We start from the raw sequence: 19595 nt of genomic DNA, 5'->3' as shown, positions 1-19595 counted from the left end.
AAAGACAGACCCAGTAAGAACATGGGATCAAATCTTTTTTTCCCCACAGCCAATGAGTCGGAAGGCAAGAAAATAATTCAAGTTTTCCTACAACTGGAAGATGTACACTTTCCTTCCTAATCTTTGATGTCTTTAAAATCAGCTGACATATTTCTGCAAAGCTAGCACTTGGGTTGGTTTATATGGTGCTACAGAGTACCAAAAATATTAAGACACTGAACAATATGATTCAAAACCACAAATTTACAACAAGGAGGTTTTATTAGCGATGTCTATTGCTTAAGATGGCCCTATGTCAAGTTCAGTCGTTCCACGTTATATAAATTAATTACAGTATCTGAAGCGTACTTCACATTACAAAAACAGGCCCTTGGCAGAGGGGAACGAAGAAAACTGACAGCAGCATACTGAGCAGCTGTATGCTGACTATACAGCTTGTAGACACCTCTATATTAAAAACTACTTTTTTCCCTTCGGGCAAAATGTGTATGGCAATATTCTGATATTTTTTAAGTTAAAAATGAGGTAAAAAAAAAACTTCATTGTCCAGCATGTAGTCCTCTTCTTGCTGTTTCTCACTTGCCCAGGGCCTTGTCCAGGTTTTTCTTGATGGCGTCGAGGAAGTCTGTAGTGTTGACGTAGTGCTCGTTCAGCTTGCAGCTAAGGGACAGAGATGAGCTTGGGTCAGAACACCAGGGAGCACTGCAGATATCCTAACCCCCAGGGCAACTCGTCCACGCTGCCACTGCACGACTGCCAGGCAAGGGTTCGATATAGATGCTAACGTCAGACTAGGGCGACGTGAGGAAGGAAACCAGGGAGCGGATGTAGAGAGGAACCTAAACCCTACAGGGCAACTGCAACACTTTTTATATTTTGGGGTTAGAAAGAATCAGCATTTCAAACTACAATGACAGTAAAATGTAAATTGGTGGTTTTACAGATTACCATGTACATCACAAAATAGATTAAATTTCCAGGTATGCACAGCGACATATTCCACGTTTCAGAACAAGGCAGCAGAACGTCCGGTGACGTGTGCGGCCCTACGACATTGTGAACAAGCAGGCTTGTGAATACATCTCTTATCTCCAACAGAAATACTGCTCTCAACTTCGAGACCATTTTGCCCTTTTGCTTTGTGAACAAGCAGGCTGGATCTCTTTTAATCCAATAGAGATATTGTTTTGGATTTCAAGATGGTTTTGCTGACAAATACTACTTACTCGTTACCTCTGATTGCAGATCATGTCGGAACATTCCTGCAGAGAAATGTCTGCTGCACAACCTGTACGTATTCGCTCGTACATCACAGTACATTTAGTCATTACAGTGACTAGTGAGCAGGAAGGGCCACATCACGTCACAATTCATGGGAACTCTCACTCACTCCCGAGGCCAGACCAGGGGTTTGTGACAACACGGCGACTTAAGTCACGATTTTGTGTTTAATTTTGGAATTTGTACAATTTTTCTAGAAAATCACTGAATTTATTTTGTTACTGAGATGTAAAAACCAGTCTGAGAAATTGGGACTGCAGTTCCCCTTTAAAATAAAAACAAAAAGCATTTTTCTTATTGTGCACTTATACCTTCTGCACAACTTCAAGCCACCTCAGAGAGAAAGAGTTCTTATTCTGCAGATGAAAGAATTCTTTCTTTAACAAACTGCACTGGAAAGGTGACATTTTGTACAGCAGTGGGTTAAGACTTCCTTGTAGAGAAACTCACTTTGCAAGGCCATGGATACATCCTGCGAGGTCCTTGGTCATGACTCCGCTCTCCACTGTCTCGACACACACCCTCTCCAGTGTCTGGGAAAACCTGCAAATGGGCCGAGAAACGGAGAGGGCTTAGCACAACACGCCTCCAAGCCCACATGAAGCCACGCTGTGTCCGCAGGACAGACAGAGGGCGTGTGCAAGTTCTTGTCGTGCTAATGAAACCAGTGTTCACAGTTCTATTACTCAAACAAGAATGCATGCCCTTCCATGATAATGGAAATCATCCACGTCTATGACGATATGGCTCCCTAAAAGCAAGTGAGAGGCATAAAACTGCACGTTTTGAAAAAACATTTAATTGATTCAACACGTTTGGCTGCGAATATAAAATTAAAAGCTTTACACCAGAAATGGTAAACTGCATGGCAATAAGCTTGGTGTTACTCACCTTCAATAATCAGATGTAAACTTACAGATTAATAAAGAACTGCAGCATTTTAGTTTATTGTGCCGCTCACTGTGAAAGGATTTCACATTCTAGGACGGTAACAGCACATTCCCAGAAATGTACAAATATTTTCTTTGCTTTGATATTTGTATAAAATTAATTTGAGAGGTTTATGTTGTCTAACTGACACACCAAACTAATTGTCATCTAGGTTGGAGATCTAAAATTATTCTCAGAAAGATGCTAATTAACTTATTTATTTCTCTCATGGGCATCTGAAGCTTCTGACTGGCCATCCGAGCAGTGAAACATCGGTTATCGCCACAAGAGGCTGACTTTGATAGATGATGCTTGACTCTATTAAACAAACCTAACAGTGACATCACATGCTCCGGAACGCAGACATAGCACACCGAAGCTGGTGGCCAGCTTGAACTCCTGCTCTGCCTGGTCAAGAATACATGCTGTCCCTTGACATTTCATCGGGCACAAGTGACTACCAGTTTGTTTAATTGTAAAGCACCTCAGGATAATGTATCGAGAAAAGCACAAAAAAAAAATGATCATTAGTAGTATTAGTTGTAGCGTAAAACATTTGTCCTAGAATTTAGGCTTCAACCTGATACTACCCCTATCCCTGAGCCCTCTCAGGATCGCAGGCACGGACCCTGCCGCTTACCTAATCAGGTCCTGGTTGCCATCGAGCTTGCCGCGGTGTTCCAGCCCCCTGGTCCAGGCGAAGATGCTGGCAATGGGGTTGGTGCTGGTCGGCCGGCCCTTGGGAGGAGAGGAATGGAAGACTGAGCTTCAGAGGAGACAGTGGTCTGGTTCACATCACTTGGCAACTTGCTACTCTTCTCACACCGCGTCATGTCTAGTGTTATTTAACAACGGAAAGATCCTCAACTGCACATTATCAGGTGAAACATTAAATCAGTAGAAACAGTAGAAAGGAAAAGAGTCAAATCTCGCCTATGTTTTTACAAGCATTTTCCATTCAGCTTTTATTGCTACAGATCGTGTTTAATCAGCTGGACGTGTACTGCAACTGCACAACTCCCTCACTAGAGGGCAGTGCTTCCCAACTACTGCTCAGAGGGTTAGTTTACCAGAATGTTACAATACAACTGACGAGAGGGAGTTCTTTTTCCTAATATAAGACAGCTCAGAGAAGCGTGGTGCCCTGGATCCCGATCGGGCAACTTTAGTCTTCAGCAGAGTCCTGCGTCAGCCTCACCTTCTGGTGCTCGCGGTAGTGCCGGGTGACGGTGCCGTGGGCCGCCTCGGCCTCGATGGTCTTGCCGTCGGGACACACCAGCACCGAGGTCATCAGCCCCAGTGAGCCGAATCCTGTGGGAGAGAGTGTGCGGTCAGCAAAGACAGCCTCGTTCCCGAGCCCAACGCCAGGAATCTCCAGTCACACTCGGGCTGTTAAGCGCCCGTTTCTGTTGCGCTGATCTTTTGGGGTGTTACTGCGTCACGGCACTTAGGTGCCCTGGCAGGTTTCTGCCATTCTCCGTCAGTTCTAAGACATGATAAAGCACGATAAAGCGCAGGCGTCTGCAAAACCTTTCCGTCTCAGTCCCTGGTTTTCCGCAGTGTAATGCAGATCTCTCTAAGCCGACTGTCCAAGCCCATTTTTCCTGCATTTTTGCTTGGAGCAGGAGGACGCGGCCGAAGAGCAGCCAGTACGCAGATCCCTCCCGTCTCTCACCCTGCGCCAGGATGTCGGACTGCACGTCCCCGTCGTAGTTCTTGCAGGCCCAGACAAAGCCGCCCGAGGACTTCAGCACCTGGGCCACCATGTCGTCGATGAGCCGGTGCTCGTACCAGATCTTCAGCTTGTCAAACTCCGGCTTGTAGTTCCTGCAGAGTGGAGACACACGGCGCAGCTGAGAGCGCGGCCCGGGCTCGGCGCCTGGAGTGGAACAGCGCTCCGTATCAACCGAGCAAACACGAAATGCTTGGAATGGATCTCGGAAGAACAAAACGAATACATGCTGTACGCCAATTAAAAACTTGTATACACAAGATATAGCCATTCTTGTCTGTTTTTTTTATTTACCTAGCCGATTTTCACTCTTAATAGCTGGGCTCTTCTAAAGCACTGTTTAGATTTCTCTTTTCTCTCATCTTCACAGTTGAGGAATTAACGTCTCATTTTCATGTTTGTGAGTGTTAAGTGCACATAGTACAGGATAGTACTTAATGTTCAAGCTTTCGCTTACAACTGTAACTACTGTACTGTAGTTAGAAGGAGTGTTATTGTTTTCCTCCTGTTGTTTATGCATTAGCTAATGACTTTAAGCACGTTACACCCATAATTAACCAGGAATGTTACTGCTTTCAAACTTAGGTACTGTTCTGTGTTGTATTAAGGTGAGGTTTGGGTGTCTGAGGGAACATCTTTGAGTTGGGGGATTTAATTTCCAGGCCTTTTCACCTCACAAGCAGTTTTCGAAAAACGAACTGAGCTCGTATAGGGAAGGGTTACTGTACACAAAGGCAGACGAGGTGCTGAAGAGCAGAGAGGCAGCCAGCGGGGACTCTTACTTCTCGAAGATGTCCTGGAAGATGTCCTTGAATCTGCCGTCGTACGCCTTCAGGATGGTGTTCTTGGTGCTCATGTACAGGGGCCACTTCTTCTGGATGGCGTACTGGAAGCAGCTGTGGGCGAACCCGGTGATGGACTGCAGGGCGACAGGGGGCACAGGCGGAGCACGAGGTGAGCGCAGGGCGGAGGGGGCTCCTGCCCGACACGCTGCCCTGCGGGTCGAGTCGCAGGCGCAGCCCGGGAGGGCGCGAGCTCAACGGGGAGACTGAACCGAAGCGGCCGCTCGGAGCAGCTCTCTGGCACACTCGAGGTGTTCAGTCCCACCAGTGCTTCCTTCAAAACGGGCCTGCTGCTCGTTTCAAAGGGGAAAAAAAACCTTTCAAAGTGGAGCAAATGGCAGGGGAAAGGGTTAACGCCCCCGCAGCAGAGGACCTGCTCGATTCTTCCCTGTGTTTACACGTGCACTTCCTTTCGTCCAAAGTTCAACAGTGTCGTCATCTCACAAAACCACCCCCGATCACTCCGCCCCACAACCCCTGTGATTGATCTCAATTCAGTTGGCGCCTGTGCTGAAGTCTCAAGGTGTCTGCCGTCATTATCTGTGCCAATTACTACGCCCCAGCGGATGCCAAGATGAGGAGGCGCTTGCATCTGACTGGGAACGAGCTCCTACAGACACCTAGGGATTGTGTGTTACAAGCCCTTAATCTCATTATGCTTCGGAGGCCGGCTACACTTAGATTCTGACACGGTGTGTAAAGTCCATATTCAAGCCTAGAAGCCCATGAGGCCATCAGGGCTGATCTCACTTTCTGGACAGTAAAGAAGACTGAGAGCATGTGGCTCTTCCCCTGGCAGGCTGGCACGCTTCACTACTCCACTGCAGGATTTACTTGTATATGGGTAGCCTAGGTCAGCGTCTCTCAACCCTTCCCATCCCACAGCATACTTACATAAACACAGGCATTTTGCAGGATTCCTCCCTCAAACACATACGTCACTGGCCTGAGCAAATTATCGTTCATAAGTGTTTAATGTGAGCTGGCCTGAAAATGTACAGTCAACCTTATCCTGGCAGGATCCCCGTCTCCAGGGACCACACCAAATGTGCAGTGTGACATCTCAGTAACTCCACAAAACCAGCGCATACAGAACACCTTCCAACTTTTTTTTTTCTCAAATGTGATTTTTCATTAGGCAGCATAATGCCTGAAGGCACACCAGTTGAGAGATGCTTGCCCGGAGCCACTGAGCAAAGTAACTCGCTCCAGTCCAGAGTCCTGGCCACCATACCACACAGCACTGTGCCAATGTTTCAGATCCGGGATCTCCAACCCAGGTCCTGCACAGGCCCAGTCCCGTTAGTGTTACAGGTCACTGTATCAGTGACAGTTTCAGGAATATGTGTCGGTTATTGATCAATTAAGCAAGCAATGTGTTTAAGTAAGGGAGCTGTGCTCCTTGATATCTTCATCGGATATCAAAGGTCAGATCAGGATTTGTTCCAAATGTTATCAGAATGGCTTAACTAAACCAACCCCTGGCTTAAGCAATCAGTTCAGATTACTCCAAATACTCACAAATCGATTTATTGGCGACCTTAATAAAAACTGTAGCCACTTCATCTATTTTTTTTGCTAAAGCTATGAAAGCTTTAAGAAAGGAAGATTCTACCCAAAAAATATTGCTTCTTATTACTAATGTAAGAGACAACATGGTGTGGTCTGTGTGTAGACATATTGGTCTTATAAGGAAGACCTTTCAGGGTAACAGGAATGTGAATACGGATTGCCTCTGGCTGTTTTGCAATGCCAGAAATCAGAAGCATCTAAACAAACTAGTAATTCCACTCTGGCGTCGATGCCAAACCCCCTCCCCGGTGTTCTGGCAGCTCCTGGGCAGCCCTGGCTGAGCAGAGGACATGAGCTCACCTCATCCGTGTTGTACATGCCCATCCCACAGCCCCCGCCAGGGAAGTCGAACACCTCCCACTCCTTGGCTGTGCTCCCATCCGTAGGGGTGAACACCATCTTGAACTTCCCAGGTTTGTCCACCACGAAGTCTGTCGCTTTGTACTGGTCAGAAACACGGAACAGACCCAGCTCAGCACAGAAAACATATATCTTTACGTGTTTTAAAAGTCTAGAGTACCAGAAGTACTAATTTAACTGATGCAGTCTGCCTTGGTTTTACATGTGCAATGGGAGATACACTTTATCCTTTTGGGAAAACTACGTTAAGACTTCAGCAGGGTCTCACACTTCTTTCTTCAGCTGAAAGGTTGAGCTCTTGTGTGAAGCGTGTTTATCAGAAAAACACGCCTTTTCTCTGTTGTTTCCTTTGCCTACTGGGATCAGGCACTGCAGAGCCTACCTGGTCACCGTGGGCATGTCTGCCGATCGTGATGGCCTGTGTCCAACCAGGAACGAGACGGGGAATGTTCTTGCAGATGATTGGCTCACGGAAGACTGTCCCGCCCAAAATGTTCCTGATTGTCCCATTGGGGCTCTTCCACATCTTCTTCAGATTGAACTCTGGAAAGGAATGAACGGCAAACCCCGTCAGGAAAGCCGCAGATGGGGGAGACCCCTCAGGCTCATCACGGACATCTGACTGTTAAGAGTCTTCACAGCACAGTAACAGCAGCTATCTACAGGTGAGTGGGCTACATGCATTGGACTGTGGTTACATGTGAACAAATAGTTACATGTGGTTACAGGTAGATTTGACATTTAATGTAAAAAGCCTAGAGAAGAGATTAATAAAGAGTGTGTGGTATAGCCTAGGGTGCTTAGACCACTTTAATTCTGAAGCTCAATTCAGTTGTTAAGGAAGGAGAAAGGGGAGAAACCAAGCCTCTTTTTCACGTGGCTCTGGATTCTTACCACACACAGATTGCTGATCTCCAATCGCTATCAATAAAGGGTCTTGATGAAGGGATCAGCAGCTCAAAGAAACACATCTGGGGGACTTACAAACCAATCAAAAAGAGCAGCAAGAGAAGTGGAGACATCCTGCTCCACCCCCACCTGACTAGTCATGCATCTGGAGCTCCTGCTTGACTGCTACCAGGGCTGGTCTGATCGGGGCCCCTCTGTCTCCCCCCCACCCCCCCACCCCCTGCAGGATCCCACCAGAGCCCACCTTCTACGCGGGCCTCATCGGGAGTGATGGTGGCACACTTCACAGCGACACTGTACTTCTTGGTGGCGAGCGCGGAGTCGATGGTGACCTGGTCGTTGGTCTGGTCCCGGTACGGGAGACCCAGGTCGAAATACTTCAGCTCCACATCCACGTTGGTCAGAATGAGCTTTTGAGATGAAAGCAAAAGGAGAGGATCAGCGAGTTTAACCCGCAGCACAGTCGCTGGTTTAATGCGCAGCCTTCTCCAGGAACAACCCAGTGCAAGTGAGACTGGGACTGGGTGTCTACAAATATGACATTGACATTTATTTGGCAGACGCTTTTATCCAATGCAACTGATATTGACACCCAATTTATACAGCTGGGTATTTTCCTGGAGCCATGTGGGTGAAGCACAGCAGCTGTGTCCCACCTGGGACTTGATCCCATGATCCTCCATTATCCCACTGCTACAACCAACAGGTAGTGAACCCACTTCTGGTTGCGTTTTCTACTGGGAAACTTCAGGAGAGCTGCACACAAATGCCAGATGACTGTAAATGTTAGCTTGTAGTGCCCTTTGCCTATATTGGGAACAAGAACAGTTACGGACGTGACTCTCCTTTCGTTTCATTCAGTTGGCACCTGTCTCTTGGCAACCTGAACAGCAGCCTTGATGATACTTAACCCACAAACCCACAGGCACTAGAAGACATTCAGTAACTCTAGAAGTGCCTTTACAGAAATGTATTTTATCAAGCAATACAATAATCAGAGAGGGGGGAAAAGCTTCTGCTTACCAATGTCAAACAGTAATTATACTTCAGACCTGACAAACGTAATTGTGTAGTGACGTTTGTTTTAGAGTTAGGCTCTAGGACTCCTGCAGTGGTTGATAAGGTTGCCAAGAAACAGTCTCCAGCTCTACCAGACATAGGGGTGGCTATGGAGCTAATCCTATTCACTCCTGTGAAACTGAATTCATTTCTGCACACCTCCCCCCTCTGGCTATATGTTCATTTAGCTTGTTCCCACTTCACTTGTTACCCGGGGGCAGATTACACCTGACCCAACCATGAGAACTGTAGCTGCCATTAGCGCACTCAGGATCCAAGGGCCCAGCACTTTGGGGCAGTATTGCTAACCACTGCACCAACGTGCCACTAGAATCCCATACTTAAACCTGCTAAACACCCAAATAAAGTTTCTTCAAAGGAAAGGGTTACTCCTGCTGTGTAGCTCCTTCTCCACAGGTTAGCACCAAGAAGCACACTGACCTGTTAATCTTTCCTGTCCTATATCATAAAGTCTGACTCTTGCCTCTCCCGAAAGGTCAGTTTGTTTCAAATAGCTTGTGTTGTGCATCCCCAGCAGAGATACTCATCAGTCACCAGTCCATACCTGCCAGACAGCTTCTGTCAGCCAGGAAGATGTAATTAGGTAAACTGTGCTCGAGTCCAAGACCACACACACAATGGTTTAGAAAACCTCGTGCATAAAAAGAGAAAAGCACTTAAGAGGCTGCACTGCAATCTCGTTAAATTGGTTTTATTTTCCGAGTTACTGGGCTTAAGGCAATCAGTTCTAAGGGGCTCAATTCCCCCGTGTTTCTCCCGTCCAAATGTAATTCTGCAAAATAGATAGATTATACAACAGAGGACAATCAACTGCTTGGCAAGACTTGCCGGATTTTAAATGCAGAGTAACTACCTCTTAAGAATTTGAATAATAGGAGATGGGGCTGTTCGCACTAACTATAGTTGGGTTTCCCTTATATTGCCAGCTCTTGTCCTGGAGAGTCTGGCTAGCCTTACAGGGTACCCAACCTACCTATTACTTAAGACTGGGATCACCCGTAGGTTACAGATCACGTCAGCTAGCAATTTCCTAATGAAGCAATACCTTCTCCTTGATGAACTCCCAGATGATTCGGGTCATTTCGTCACCGTCCATCTCCACCACGGGCTGGGACACCTTGATACGCTTGTCGGCATCTGCGCGAGAAAGACCAAGCGCAAAGTGGTCAGCTCCAGGCTGCCCCAACACTGCCCAGGGCCCAGTTCAGAATGGGTCAGAACACAGCAAGGCTGTGGCTCCCTTTGCCCTCGGAATGCCCCCCAGCAGGACACCTGGCAGGCAGTAAACTGAAAAGCTCTCTCTCTCCTCAAATGAACTACGTGCAGTGATCGGGATGAGAAAATGTGAAACACGATGGGCAGTGATATCGAGTGTTATCCCATCAGTGAATTGGCCTCATCACTCTGTTCTCCTCCCCACTGATCGCCGATGTGTGAAAGGGTACTGGCTGCTGTTGCATCACGCAGGTGGGGAGGGGATCCCCATTACCTGTAAAGCCCTTTGAAAGGAGTGTCCAGAAAGGCACTATATAAATATAGGTGATTGAAAAACAAACATTTGCATTGTATGACCAACTTTAAAAGTGGGTCATTCATCTAATGCAAAAGCATTGTCTGAACTAAAGGCAGTGAATTAAGACGGCTCTTTCGCTTGATTTCTGTTGAATGTCGAAAAGGAAATTTAGGTCGGGCACCATGTTGCCAGCAAAGACAGAGGCATTTAAAAGGAACTTAAGAAATCAACTTCACAGCACGCATATGTAATTAACTTTCAACAATGCTGAGCCAAGTCAGCTGATTTTAATTTGTGTTTCACTGTCTAAAACAAAACTGCTGTTAAAGCGAAGTGTAGAAGGAGAGGCACAGCTCTTGATGCTTATGCTGGGCTTCACAGCGATAATACGGGATAAAACCTGTAAGAAAATCTCTCCGTTTTAAAAAATGCACAGGGATGTACAGCTCCACAACACTGAATGGAGGAACCAGATCAAGTTGCAGTGAGGACTGCATGCGGTCTGTCCTGGAACAGCAGACAAGCTGAATGAACAGATAGTGAGAGGGTGGGATAGGAGGCCTCCCCTATCATCCCCATCTCTAACTGTAAACCACAACACAGTGATGTCTCTACTCTGTATCTGGTTACAGATTCGGCAGACTCTATGTTATTAGTGTATGAACGTGTGCACATGGGGGAGAGGAGGCTGGGTCTGGCTGAAAAGGTGCACTCTGTGTTATTTGCAAGGCTCCTTTAAGTCAGGCCCCCTTATCCACATACTGCAGCAGCCCAAGGAACTGTGAAGGCTGCAGGGGTCAGAGGGATGATGCACTCTTATGCAGGGCTGAATCTATGCACACTTGTGCAGTCACCACCTCTGCCTGCAAAGCACTCAACAACCACAGCTTCCGCTACGTAGCTTCAGCTACGACATCACAGTCAGCACTCGTCTTCGAGTATCTGGTTTCCTTTTCCGTCATTGAAACAAAGTTTGTTTCTGCCTTGTTCCCCCCTCACCCAAGTCAACTGTTGACAGATTCCACACTAAACACTAAAGTGCCTTTCTTCTAAACCTGTTCCAATTCTACCAACCTGTTTACCGACAAGTATCAGGTAACAACAAAACGGGACACTGACAACATCCTCCGTGCACTGAAAGGTTCTGTTGTGTCCTGGTCAATTGGAACTCCAGCGATCATTTCTTGCTCAGCAGACGTGACTTCTTCATAAGGGAAGTTCATTATCTTTACCAGACTTCGGTAGAGTCTGTGAAATATCCACTTCTGCCTAGACTGGAGCCTCGTGACACAGAGAGTGGATATGCATTCTGAGAGCAGTCAGCTCACATGGCAGCCCTCCAATAAAACTCCCTCTCTCCCTCGACTCTCTGGCCGTCCAAGGTGCCCTCTTTCCCTCTCTCAGCAGGGAAGGGAAGGAGGGGGAGGGGAGGAAGAGAGTCCAGGGACTTGGACACCTGCTTGCTTAGGAGGCTAAATGAAACTCTGTATGTCAGCTGCTGCAGAAAACGGAAAGAACTTTTGAAGATCCGAAACACACTGGCACAACGATCCATTTCACAATGCAAACCTCCCGGAGGACCATGCCTTAAGGTTAAGCGGCTGACAAAACAACAAAGAGGTCAATTAAAGATCCATTTGTTCTTCACACAAAATCAGCCTGAGCTCTAAGTGGGAAACCTTAAAGGAAGGAGAAAAGTTCCAATTGTACACTCAAAGTCCTCGGCGCTGTCCTTCCTCTAAAATAAAAAAAATATGTAAAAGGGACTTTTCAGCTTCTCCTGCCCTGTGATGCAATCTGATTTTACAACCTCTTCAATCTTCACCCATAAAGCTAATCACACAAAACAACCTGCCCAGACTCATTTGAAAGGGAAGTCAGCCTGTTTAAAATGTCTATTGTAGATAACCCACAGTGGGAAAAGAAAAAGATCATAATTTTCAGAACTTATCTGCCAGCTGATTTCTTAATTATTAAGAACACTCTAACACTCTCTCAGCTGAGCCGGCTGCACGTTAGCCAAGACCCTTCTCTGGGTGTGCCTGTGAGAGGCAAGAGGCGATGAGCCCGTACGTTTGGAGTGCATCTATATAAAAATAGAAACAATATGACTCAACCCCGCATAAGCCCCTTGTGCAATAGTTTTCAGGCCTAGCCCTGATCAGCCAGAGCGAACCTCCGCCACACAGCGTCATGGGGAGCGTCCTGCCCCAGCTCAGCCCCACGTACGTCCAGCAGGACAGTCTCAACTTGAAAAGTATTCATCCATCTACACATTCATCAGCAGAAACCTGTGGCAAGCCAGAACACAAGCCCTGAGAGCACAGGGCTCCAGACGGGACAGAGGGCAGGCCACCGCTGCCTCTCTTGTTATGCCAGGGGGTGGAAGAGATCCTTTAGAATGGACAACCAAGACCACCAATACATTCTGGGTAACTGGCACACATCCACAATAAGCACAGGCAGAACAAGCTAATGCAAACATCAGGCCGCTAAGCCTGGAAGTGAACTCAGGACCCTGGAGCCTGGTGCTACTATCAGGGAGCCAGGCACCCTGGGAAGGCTCCCACTATCACAGTCACAGCCAAGGGCACCCTGTGAAGGCTCCCACTATCACAGTCACAGCCAAGGGCACCCTGTGAAGGCTCCCACTATCACAGTCACAGCCAAGGGCACCCTGGGAAGGCATTCCCAAAACATTTTAAACAAAGTAGAAAATATACACTATTATGTTCACTTTTAAAAGGTATTACATATTTACTAATTTTATTAGACAATATACTCATATATGCCCAAAATCTACGTATATAACAATGATAATAGCGATACACATACACACCTATATCACAACATAGTTACATGTGTTTAGCAAACATTGAACAGTATCTTAAATATAAACAGAGTATATAATTGACATTCTTGTCTAAAATACAAAGATATGGTATTTAATATATTTCTCCTATGACAAAAAAAAGGCCAATTTCACAATATTTAAAATAATTCAATATCATGCGGTATACACAATACAAACATGTTTTATCCATCTCAAATACTAAACTTTAAATAACATTAGGCTGCCACACAGGAAACATCAATAAGTAAGGCTGTGAAACATTGTATATGTGCACACAAATGTGCACACAAATGTATGCGTCTGTCTGGGCTATTTTAAGTGCACACTCAATCTGAAACAGTCTGTGGGACTATTTTTTTAAAGATCAGCACCTGAATCAGGAAGTGTGAAGCACTTACCGTGCACGTATACACTGTACACACTCACATTTGTCAGCCCAGGCTTGCTCTCTGCCCACGAAGGGCAGTGCCATCCCAGTTAAACCCACTGCAGAGTAAGAAGCAGACAAGCGCCAGTAGGATTGTGCTGTGTGCGGCTGCTAGCAATGATCAGACAGCACTGCAGACACGGAAGATTTGCATGAACTCTCCTTGAGTCCCTCCTGTTCAAACGAGCCCTGCCGCTGGAATAACGTGTTGGTCTGCCAACTTTACAGCCTCCTCCCCACAGCACATGTAGTTCGGGAATAATTACCTGAAGTGGGAGGCTCTTTCTGCATTCACATAAACCTACTACCCAAAGAGGCTCACCTCATGTTTTATAAACTAAATTAAGTCAATTAACTTCATTTTTCAATGTTTGATAATGCATAATTGGGGACTCCCCCCCCCCCCCATCTCATTACAGCTGCTCACAACAGCATTGTTAAAGCAGTGAGCAATCTGTCACTGAACATTCACACACAGAAACACCACATTGACATGGGCCTGTAAGAAGAGAAGCACTAGAAATAAAGCCGAGCCACAGCCATTAAAATCAAAGATGAGGCGAAAGATTAACAAAATGAAATGACCCTCAAGACTAACAATTCACTCTTACAATAGGTGCCTCAGATTTTTCCTTGTCTTGTCTTGTCTTTCTGAGAAAGTTAACAGAATGACAAGTTAAAATACAGTAAAGGATTTACAAAAATCCATTATTTACCCATTCCAAAAATCTTAAGTATAAGGAACAAACCTGGTTGCCACTAGGACGGTTTTCTGGGAAGCTGTGCTGGTGTAATCTTTCCAATGTCAGCAGCTATATCACCCTGCAACTCACAACTGGCAGCCCACTCAGCAGGCGTGAGCCTGGTCAGTACCTGGATGGGAGACCTCCTGGGAAAAACTAAGGTTGCTGCTGGAAGAGGTGTTAGTGGGGCCAGCAGGGGGTGCTCAGCCTGCGGTCTATTTGGGTTCTAATGCCTCAGTATAGTGACAGGGACACTATACCGTAAAAAGGCCTCTGGATGAGACGTAAAGATTCATATTCTAGGTTGAATCTAGGATGAATTGAATCTCAGTTGAATCTCATCCTCTGGATTCATCAATGGATGAATCTATGGATGGATTAATCTATGAATTGGCTTCATCACTCTGCTCTCCTCCCCACTGATAGCTGATGTGTGGGGAGTGTTCTGGCGCACTATGGCTGCCGTCGCATCATCCAGGTGGGGCTGCACATTGGTGGTGGTGGAGGGGAGTCCCCATTACCTGTAAAGCACTTTGAGTGGAGTGTCCAGAAAAGCGCAATATAAGTGTAAGCAATTATTATTATTAATTTTGGTCATCAAATCAAAATGCACTTTGATGCAGGGCTCCTCCTTGTCATGACACAGTAAACTGGAGTCACCGGGCTCTGAGAACTTGTTCCCTGTGGCTACAGGCTTAACAGGTAGGCAGCATTTTAAGGTATTGTGCTGTGATGTATAAAAAACATTACATTTTTAAGGAGTTTAGAAAACAGAATGATTTAAAGTGCCCTTTTATTAAGGTACAATTCAACAGCAACCAAGAGAAATTTGTCCTAAGCGACCACAATGGAATAAACTGACAAACACTAATCCTTTCAATACAGTCATTCAATAATTAGTGTTTTGGTCACAAAGAGCTACAATCACTACTGGAAAAGGTATGTGCTGAACATATTCTTCACTTTCTCAAGTTAGGATTCTCAGTGGCAGCCTGTAGTAAACTTACTATTAATCTGAGGAAGAAAAAAAAAAGGCAAGCAAGAACGCAAAACACAAAAGAATTACGTTTAACAATAAGATACAGTACAATGGGCTTGTGCTACAGTGTAATCATGGTCACGGGACAGCTGATTCCTCTGAAGCTGTCAAGGGCAAAACGAGCTAAAGGAGCAGTTTTCCTTTCAAGGTCAACTGTTAAATAACAGCAGCTGGGGAACTTGCTGGTGTTACAGTAAGTCTTACAACATCCAGCCTGACAGCGTTTTGGAACATCTTAGACTCGGAATGCTGTTCCCTTCCTCATTCAGGCAAAACAAGACGATGAAATACACAGAGAGCTTTCGCACAAGCATGAACAAACCCCAACAGCAACAGGTGTTTCAGAAAAGCAGCTGAAGTGCGAAATGGGCAGATTTAATTAAGGCCGACATTAACCGGACACGTCTCTGTGCTTAATCTGCCAACTAATATATTACCAGGTTGAGGTTCCAGTGAAGTTCTTCCAACATTCATGAATGCAAAACCTAACATATGGCCAATCATTAAACTTCACAAAGCCAACGCTTCATTTACTGATGTTTCGGGAAAATAACATGTACAATCTTTGAAGCAAAAAAGAACTCAGCAATTGTACTTTTAAACTACAACGATAAGCGGCAGGGATAACTTTAAATTTTCTCTTTAACACAAACATCGAGGGCTAGTACTTACAACATAATGACCACTACTACATGGCAACATGATTCATTGAGAAGTAGCAGACGAGCAGCTCTGTTACAGTTGTGTACAATCATTTTAAACCAAGCAGCCATCATCCAATCTGAAGGTAAATTTAAATACTAAGTGGGCACAACGTAATGTTGGAACTCTGTGATACAGAAAACACAATTGCAAGAATTTCACTCACCATTTTAACCGTGTAGAAATCCTGAAAGCATCTGGTGATTCACTCTAAAGTTGGCCAGCACTATATTCAAATGCTGCAGGGGAAACTTGCACATATCTTAAAACATTAAACTACTACAACAGGCACAGATCTCAACATTTTCAGGGCCTGAGTTGTATTTGAAGTTAAAGGGGCCATACAAAATTGTCAGCAGTAACAGCTTCTCCCTTGTGACTGTAAGAAGACAGAAACTGTGTTCTTCGGTGAAACAGTGTCAGCAGACTGTTTCATAGGACTAAAGCTGTATCTCTGTGCAAAAAAAACCTGTAAACAGCACTTAGAACTGCCTTTTCTTTCTCTGACAGTAGTCAAAATCTCTTCTTAGAGCTGGACAAGAATTCAAATCAAAGGTAAACACAGTCACACCTACAGGCCATTCTTATGCAAGAAAGTCTTTTAAGAAAAGGCAGACATGAAATATTAGTGTCTCTTGTGCAATTCAGAGAGAAACAGCTCATTAGGGCCTTGATAAGATTACACTGTTCTAGAGTAAACTGTGGACTGGAAATGAAGATATTTCTTGTTCTAAGGTTATGAAAAGCAGATGGGGGTGAAGGAACTGTCCATAAATGACTACACTTACATGCACTTTCATGCGGAACGGGCTTGTTCTCCACTGCCCTGAGCTGAAACCACTTTCCTTCAACCTGCTGCTTCTGGCCTCAGTCAGCCAAGCATCTCCCACCCTCTCCCTTCTCCTCGTGCCCTTCGGCTTTGCCCTAGTGATCCTTTCCACCCCTTCTCTAAAAATGGCAGCCAGCATGACCAGACCCTCACGCCTCACTGAGTTAAGGCCTGTCTAAGCCACTCCGAGCTTTTAATCCTCACAAAGCACAGTGCTGAAGGGAGCCTTCACCCAGGACCCAGGGCACAACACGACACCCTGCGGCAGGCCCACGCCACCCCTCACAGCGCCCTTTAATCCAAGCTAGCACAGCCTGCCCCTTGCTTTCAGCCAGAAAGCACGACGAATGAGCTTCAGACGGAGAAATTACGTAACAGCGGCCGAGAGGGGGGGGAAGACCCTTCTTCTCTAGCAAGTCCTTCATCTGACCTCCTTACTCACGCACCGATCCAGAAAGCACACACAGGAATACCGTTTGAGCTGGCCTGTCGCTACATCACATGTCTGAGGCCAGATACGATTTCCACAACACAAACGCACAGGCCTTTAAATCTGGGGCAAGTGTCTCCCGGCCAAGAAAACTGTTTGACCTTGAAGGAGGAAACATGGGGGATTTTGTATAATCAGACAGGCAAAGGAACAAAGGCAGATACCACACTTTAAAAAGTAAAAACTTTAAATCAATAAGAGTGCCTCACAAGAGACAGTACGAAATTTCCCCATTGATTAGACATTGGTTACAGGTTGGTGGGGTTTAAAATAGATTTTGCGGTTTGGGATTTTGCATACAGTGAAAAAAAAAACCCCACAAATTTGACCACTACCTAATCCTGCCTTAAAAACCCCAAACAACAGCACTCATATCTGTGCAGTACGGCTTTTCGGGCCTCGCTGGCGACGCTCAGCTGACGAAAACGTTTCTATATGAATCGCACATGACTTGGCACAGCAAGCCGAGACGGTGCTCAACAGCAACCAAAAAAAAACACCAGCAGATGTCAGACCGAAAAAGTTTGGGTTTATATACTCTTGTTGTTCTACACTGCTAGCGATATTAAATAAAATGTAGAAGTGCTAGGAGTTGCAAAAAGGCAAAGACGGCGTCAGTGCGTTCATGCAAACTCCTTGAAGACCTAGTCCTTCTTATGAAGCGTCTGACCTTGACCGTATATAGGCGGAAATAACGGAAACTGAAACCCACACGCTTGTTTACATTTCTGTCAGATTTCAAGGTGACAGAAGACACTCCTCGGTTAACTATCTACATCTGTCAAACACGACCGGAGGCCAGGTGAAATACCTGCTACGGGGTAAGACTTGGGGGGGAAAAGCAGCACAAAACCCTCGACATTTCTTAAATTACTCAACTGCCGCAAAACGATACGAACATCTAGGTGCACTATATGGATTTTTTTAATGCAAGATTTTAAACACTGCACACGATGCACAAGCCCGAGAACTTTTTTTTTAATTCACCTGCAACCACCCAACACTTGATTAGAGATGAGAAGGCTGAAACTGGGCTAGCAGAGGCAAAATTGCAAAACTTAAGTATTGGGACGGGGCCGGCATCAGCTGAGCTGCCTTAGTCGTCCTCTGCCCACGTCAGAGCTGAAATGTGAGCCCCCCCCCCCCACCTCCAGCGTGAGGGTCTGACTAAACGACCGGTTAAAAAGTAAACGCCTAAACTTCTCCACGGTCGAAAACTAAAGTCTGGCGTCCGTAACAAAGGTCACGTCGCCTCGACCCGCTTTTGCAGCGCCTGTAAGTAACAGCAGGCTGCCCTGAGGCGATGTCCTCCTCTCATTCATACCGGAGCTCATTCAGCGCGGCGCCGTTCGCCGGCTTTTCAGCAAGATGGTCGCCGGCACCGCGCCGGAGGAGCGTTTCTGCTTTAGCCCTTGACCGCTCTGCCCTGCCGTTTTTCTTGCTCGGCTCAATAACTTGTTTTTTGTTGCTGTTAAAGAACAAAGCAAACAATAACAACAACAACGGCTGTTGAAGAATAATGCCTCAGCGTTTAGTTTCATTTTCAACCCGGGTCCTTTCAAATCAAAAACGAACCGCGAAAGTCAACGAACGGGACAACAAAGGATGTGCTGATCTGAAAGAAAATAAAATAACCCAGTCTCCTTCTCGCCGGGTTTGTTTGTTTGTGTTTTAGGTCAGCTACCTGGCTTGCTTGCTTGCTTAAATCAATGAACGGACAGATCCCCGTCCAGAAAAAAAGGCTTACATTTCCGAAACCCTACTCGGTTGTTTCTATTAATTAACACGATTGGTACCGATCAACGTGATTTGCAGTTAAACGGCGGAACACTTGGCTCGGTTTTAATAAAATAAACCACTGTGTGTGTGTGGGGGGTAGGGGGGGCAAAATAAAAAACCCGGCAAGTTAAAACATGTATCAATCTTGAAATGCACACGTCTGCAGTCGGCTAGATGGCCCGGGCTAACGCATCTTCGCTATAAATAGCCGGGCGCCGCTGCTCGCCGCTGCCCGGGGACGGAGCGGGTCCCGCCGGTCAGACTCACAGTTGCGCTGCTGGAGGTGCTGGCAGGCGGCGGGGGCCAGCGCGGCGGGGCTCCGGGACACCGCGGCGGCGGACCTGGAGAGGGAGCTGAGCACCTTCAGGTATCCTGCCATGTTTCGGCTGGTTGCTCTGTGACGGCAGCTGCTGTTGAGGGGTTGCACTCCGGGCGAAGAAAAGGCCGGGTGGGAAAGGAGCGCAGTACAATATACCGGGGCAGAGCGCCTCCCCAAGCCTGCGATCCCACACG

The 19595-nt window shown here is 46.3% G+C and overlaps 1 protein-coding gene across 1 annotated transcript; it reads right to left on the bottom strand.

Annotated features, from left to right (window-relative positions):
• Window positions 1-242: 242 nt before the first annotated feature.
• Window positions 243-19543, bottom strand: idh2 (isocitrate dehydrogenase (NADP(+)) 2). The gene is made up of 11 exons (XM_088641329.1): window positions 19350-19543; window positions 9752-9843; window positions 7871-8036; window positions 7100-7260; window positions 6658-6801; window positions 4726-4862; window positions 3887-4038; window positions 3410-3522; window positions 2852-2949; window positions 1732-1824; window positions 243-660 (listed from the first exon to the last, which is right to left on the bottom strand). The coding sequence occupies exons 1-11, from the start codon at window positions 19459-19461 to the stop codon at window positions 576-578; spliced, it is 1353 nt and encodes a 450-aa protein (XP_088497455.1). The 5' UTR covers window positions 19462-19543; the 3' UTR covers window positions 243-575.
• Between the last annotated feature and the right edge of the window lie 52 nt (window positions 19544-19595).

Source organism: Lepisosteus platostomus, chromosome 7, assembly GCF_059453375.1.
Source record: "Lepisosteus platostomus isolate fLepPlt1 chromosome 7, fLepPlt1.hap1, whole genome shotgun sequence".
Lineage (NCBI taxonomy): Eukaryota > Metazoa > Chordata > Actinopteri > Semionotiformes > Lepisosteidae > Lepisosteus > Lepisosteus platostomus.
The sequence above is the reverse complement of the archived record's forward strand: the minus strand, read 5'-3'. Positions and strand labels throughout refer to the sequence as shown.

What these genes read in the sequence shown, in the direction of transcription:
- idh2 (XM_088641329.1), bottom strand. Translation starts at nt 19,461, where the DNA reads ATGGCAGGATACCTGAAGGTGCTCAGCTCCCTCTCCAGGTCCGCCGCC. An exon ending in GGCAACCAGGACCTGATTAG is followed by an intron (nt 1,825 to 2,851) that starts GTAAGCGGCAGG and finishes GCCCATTTGCAG; the next exon opens with GTTTTCCCAGACACTGGAGA. An exon ending in TGTATCCATGGCCTTGCAAA is followed by an intron (nt 661 to 1,731) that starts GTGAGTTTCTCT and finishes TCTGTCCCTTAG; the next exon opens with CTGCAAGCTGAACGAGCACT.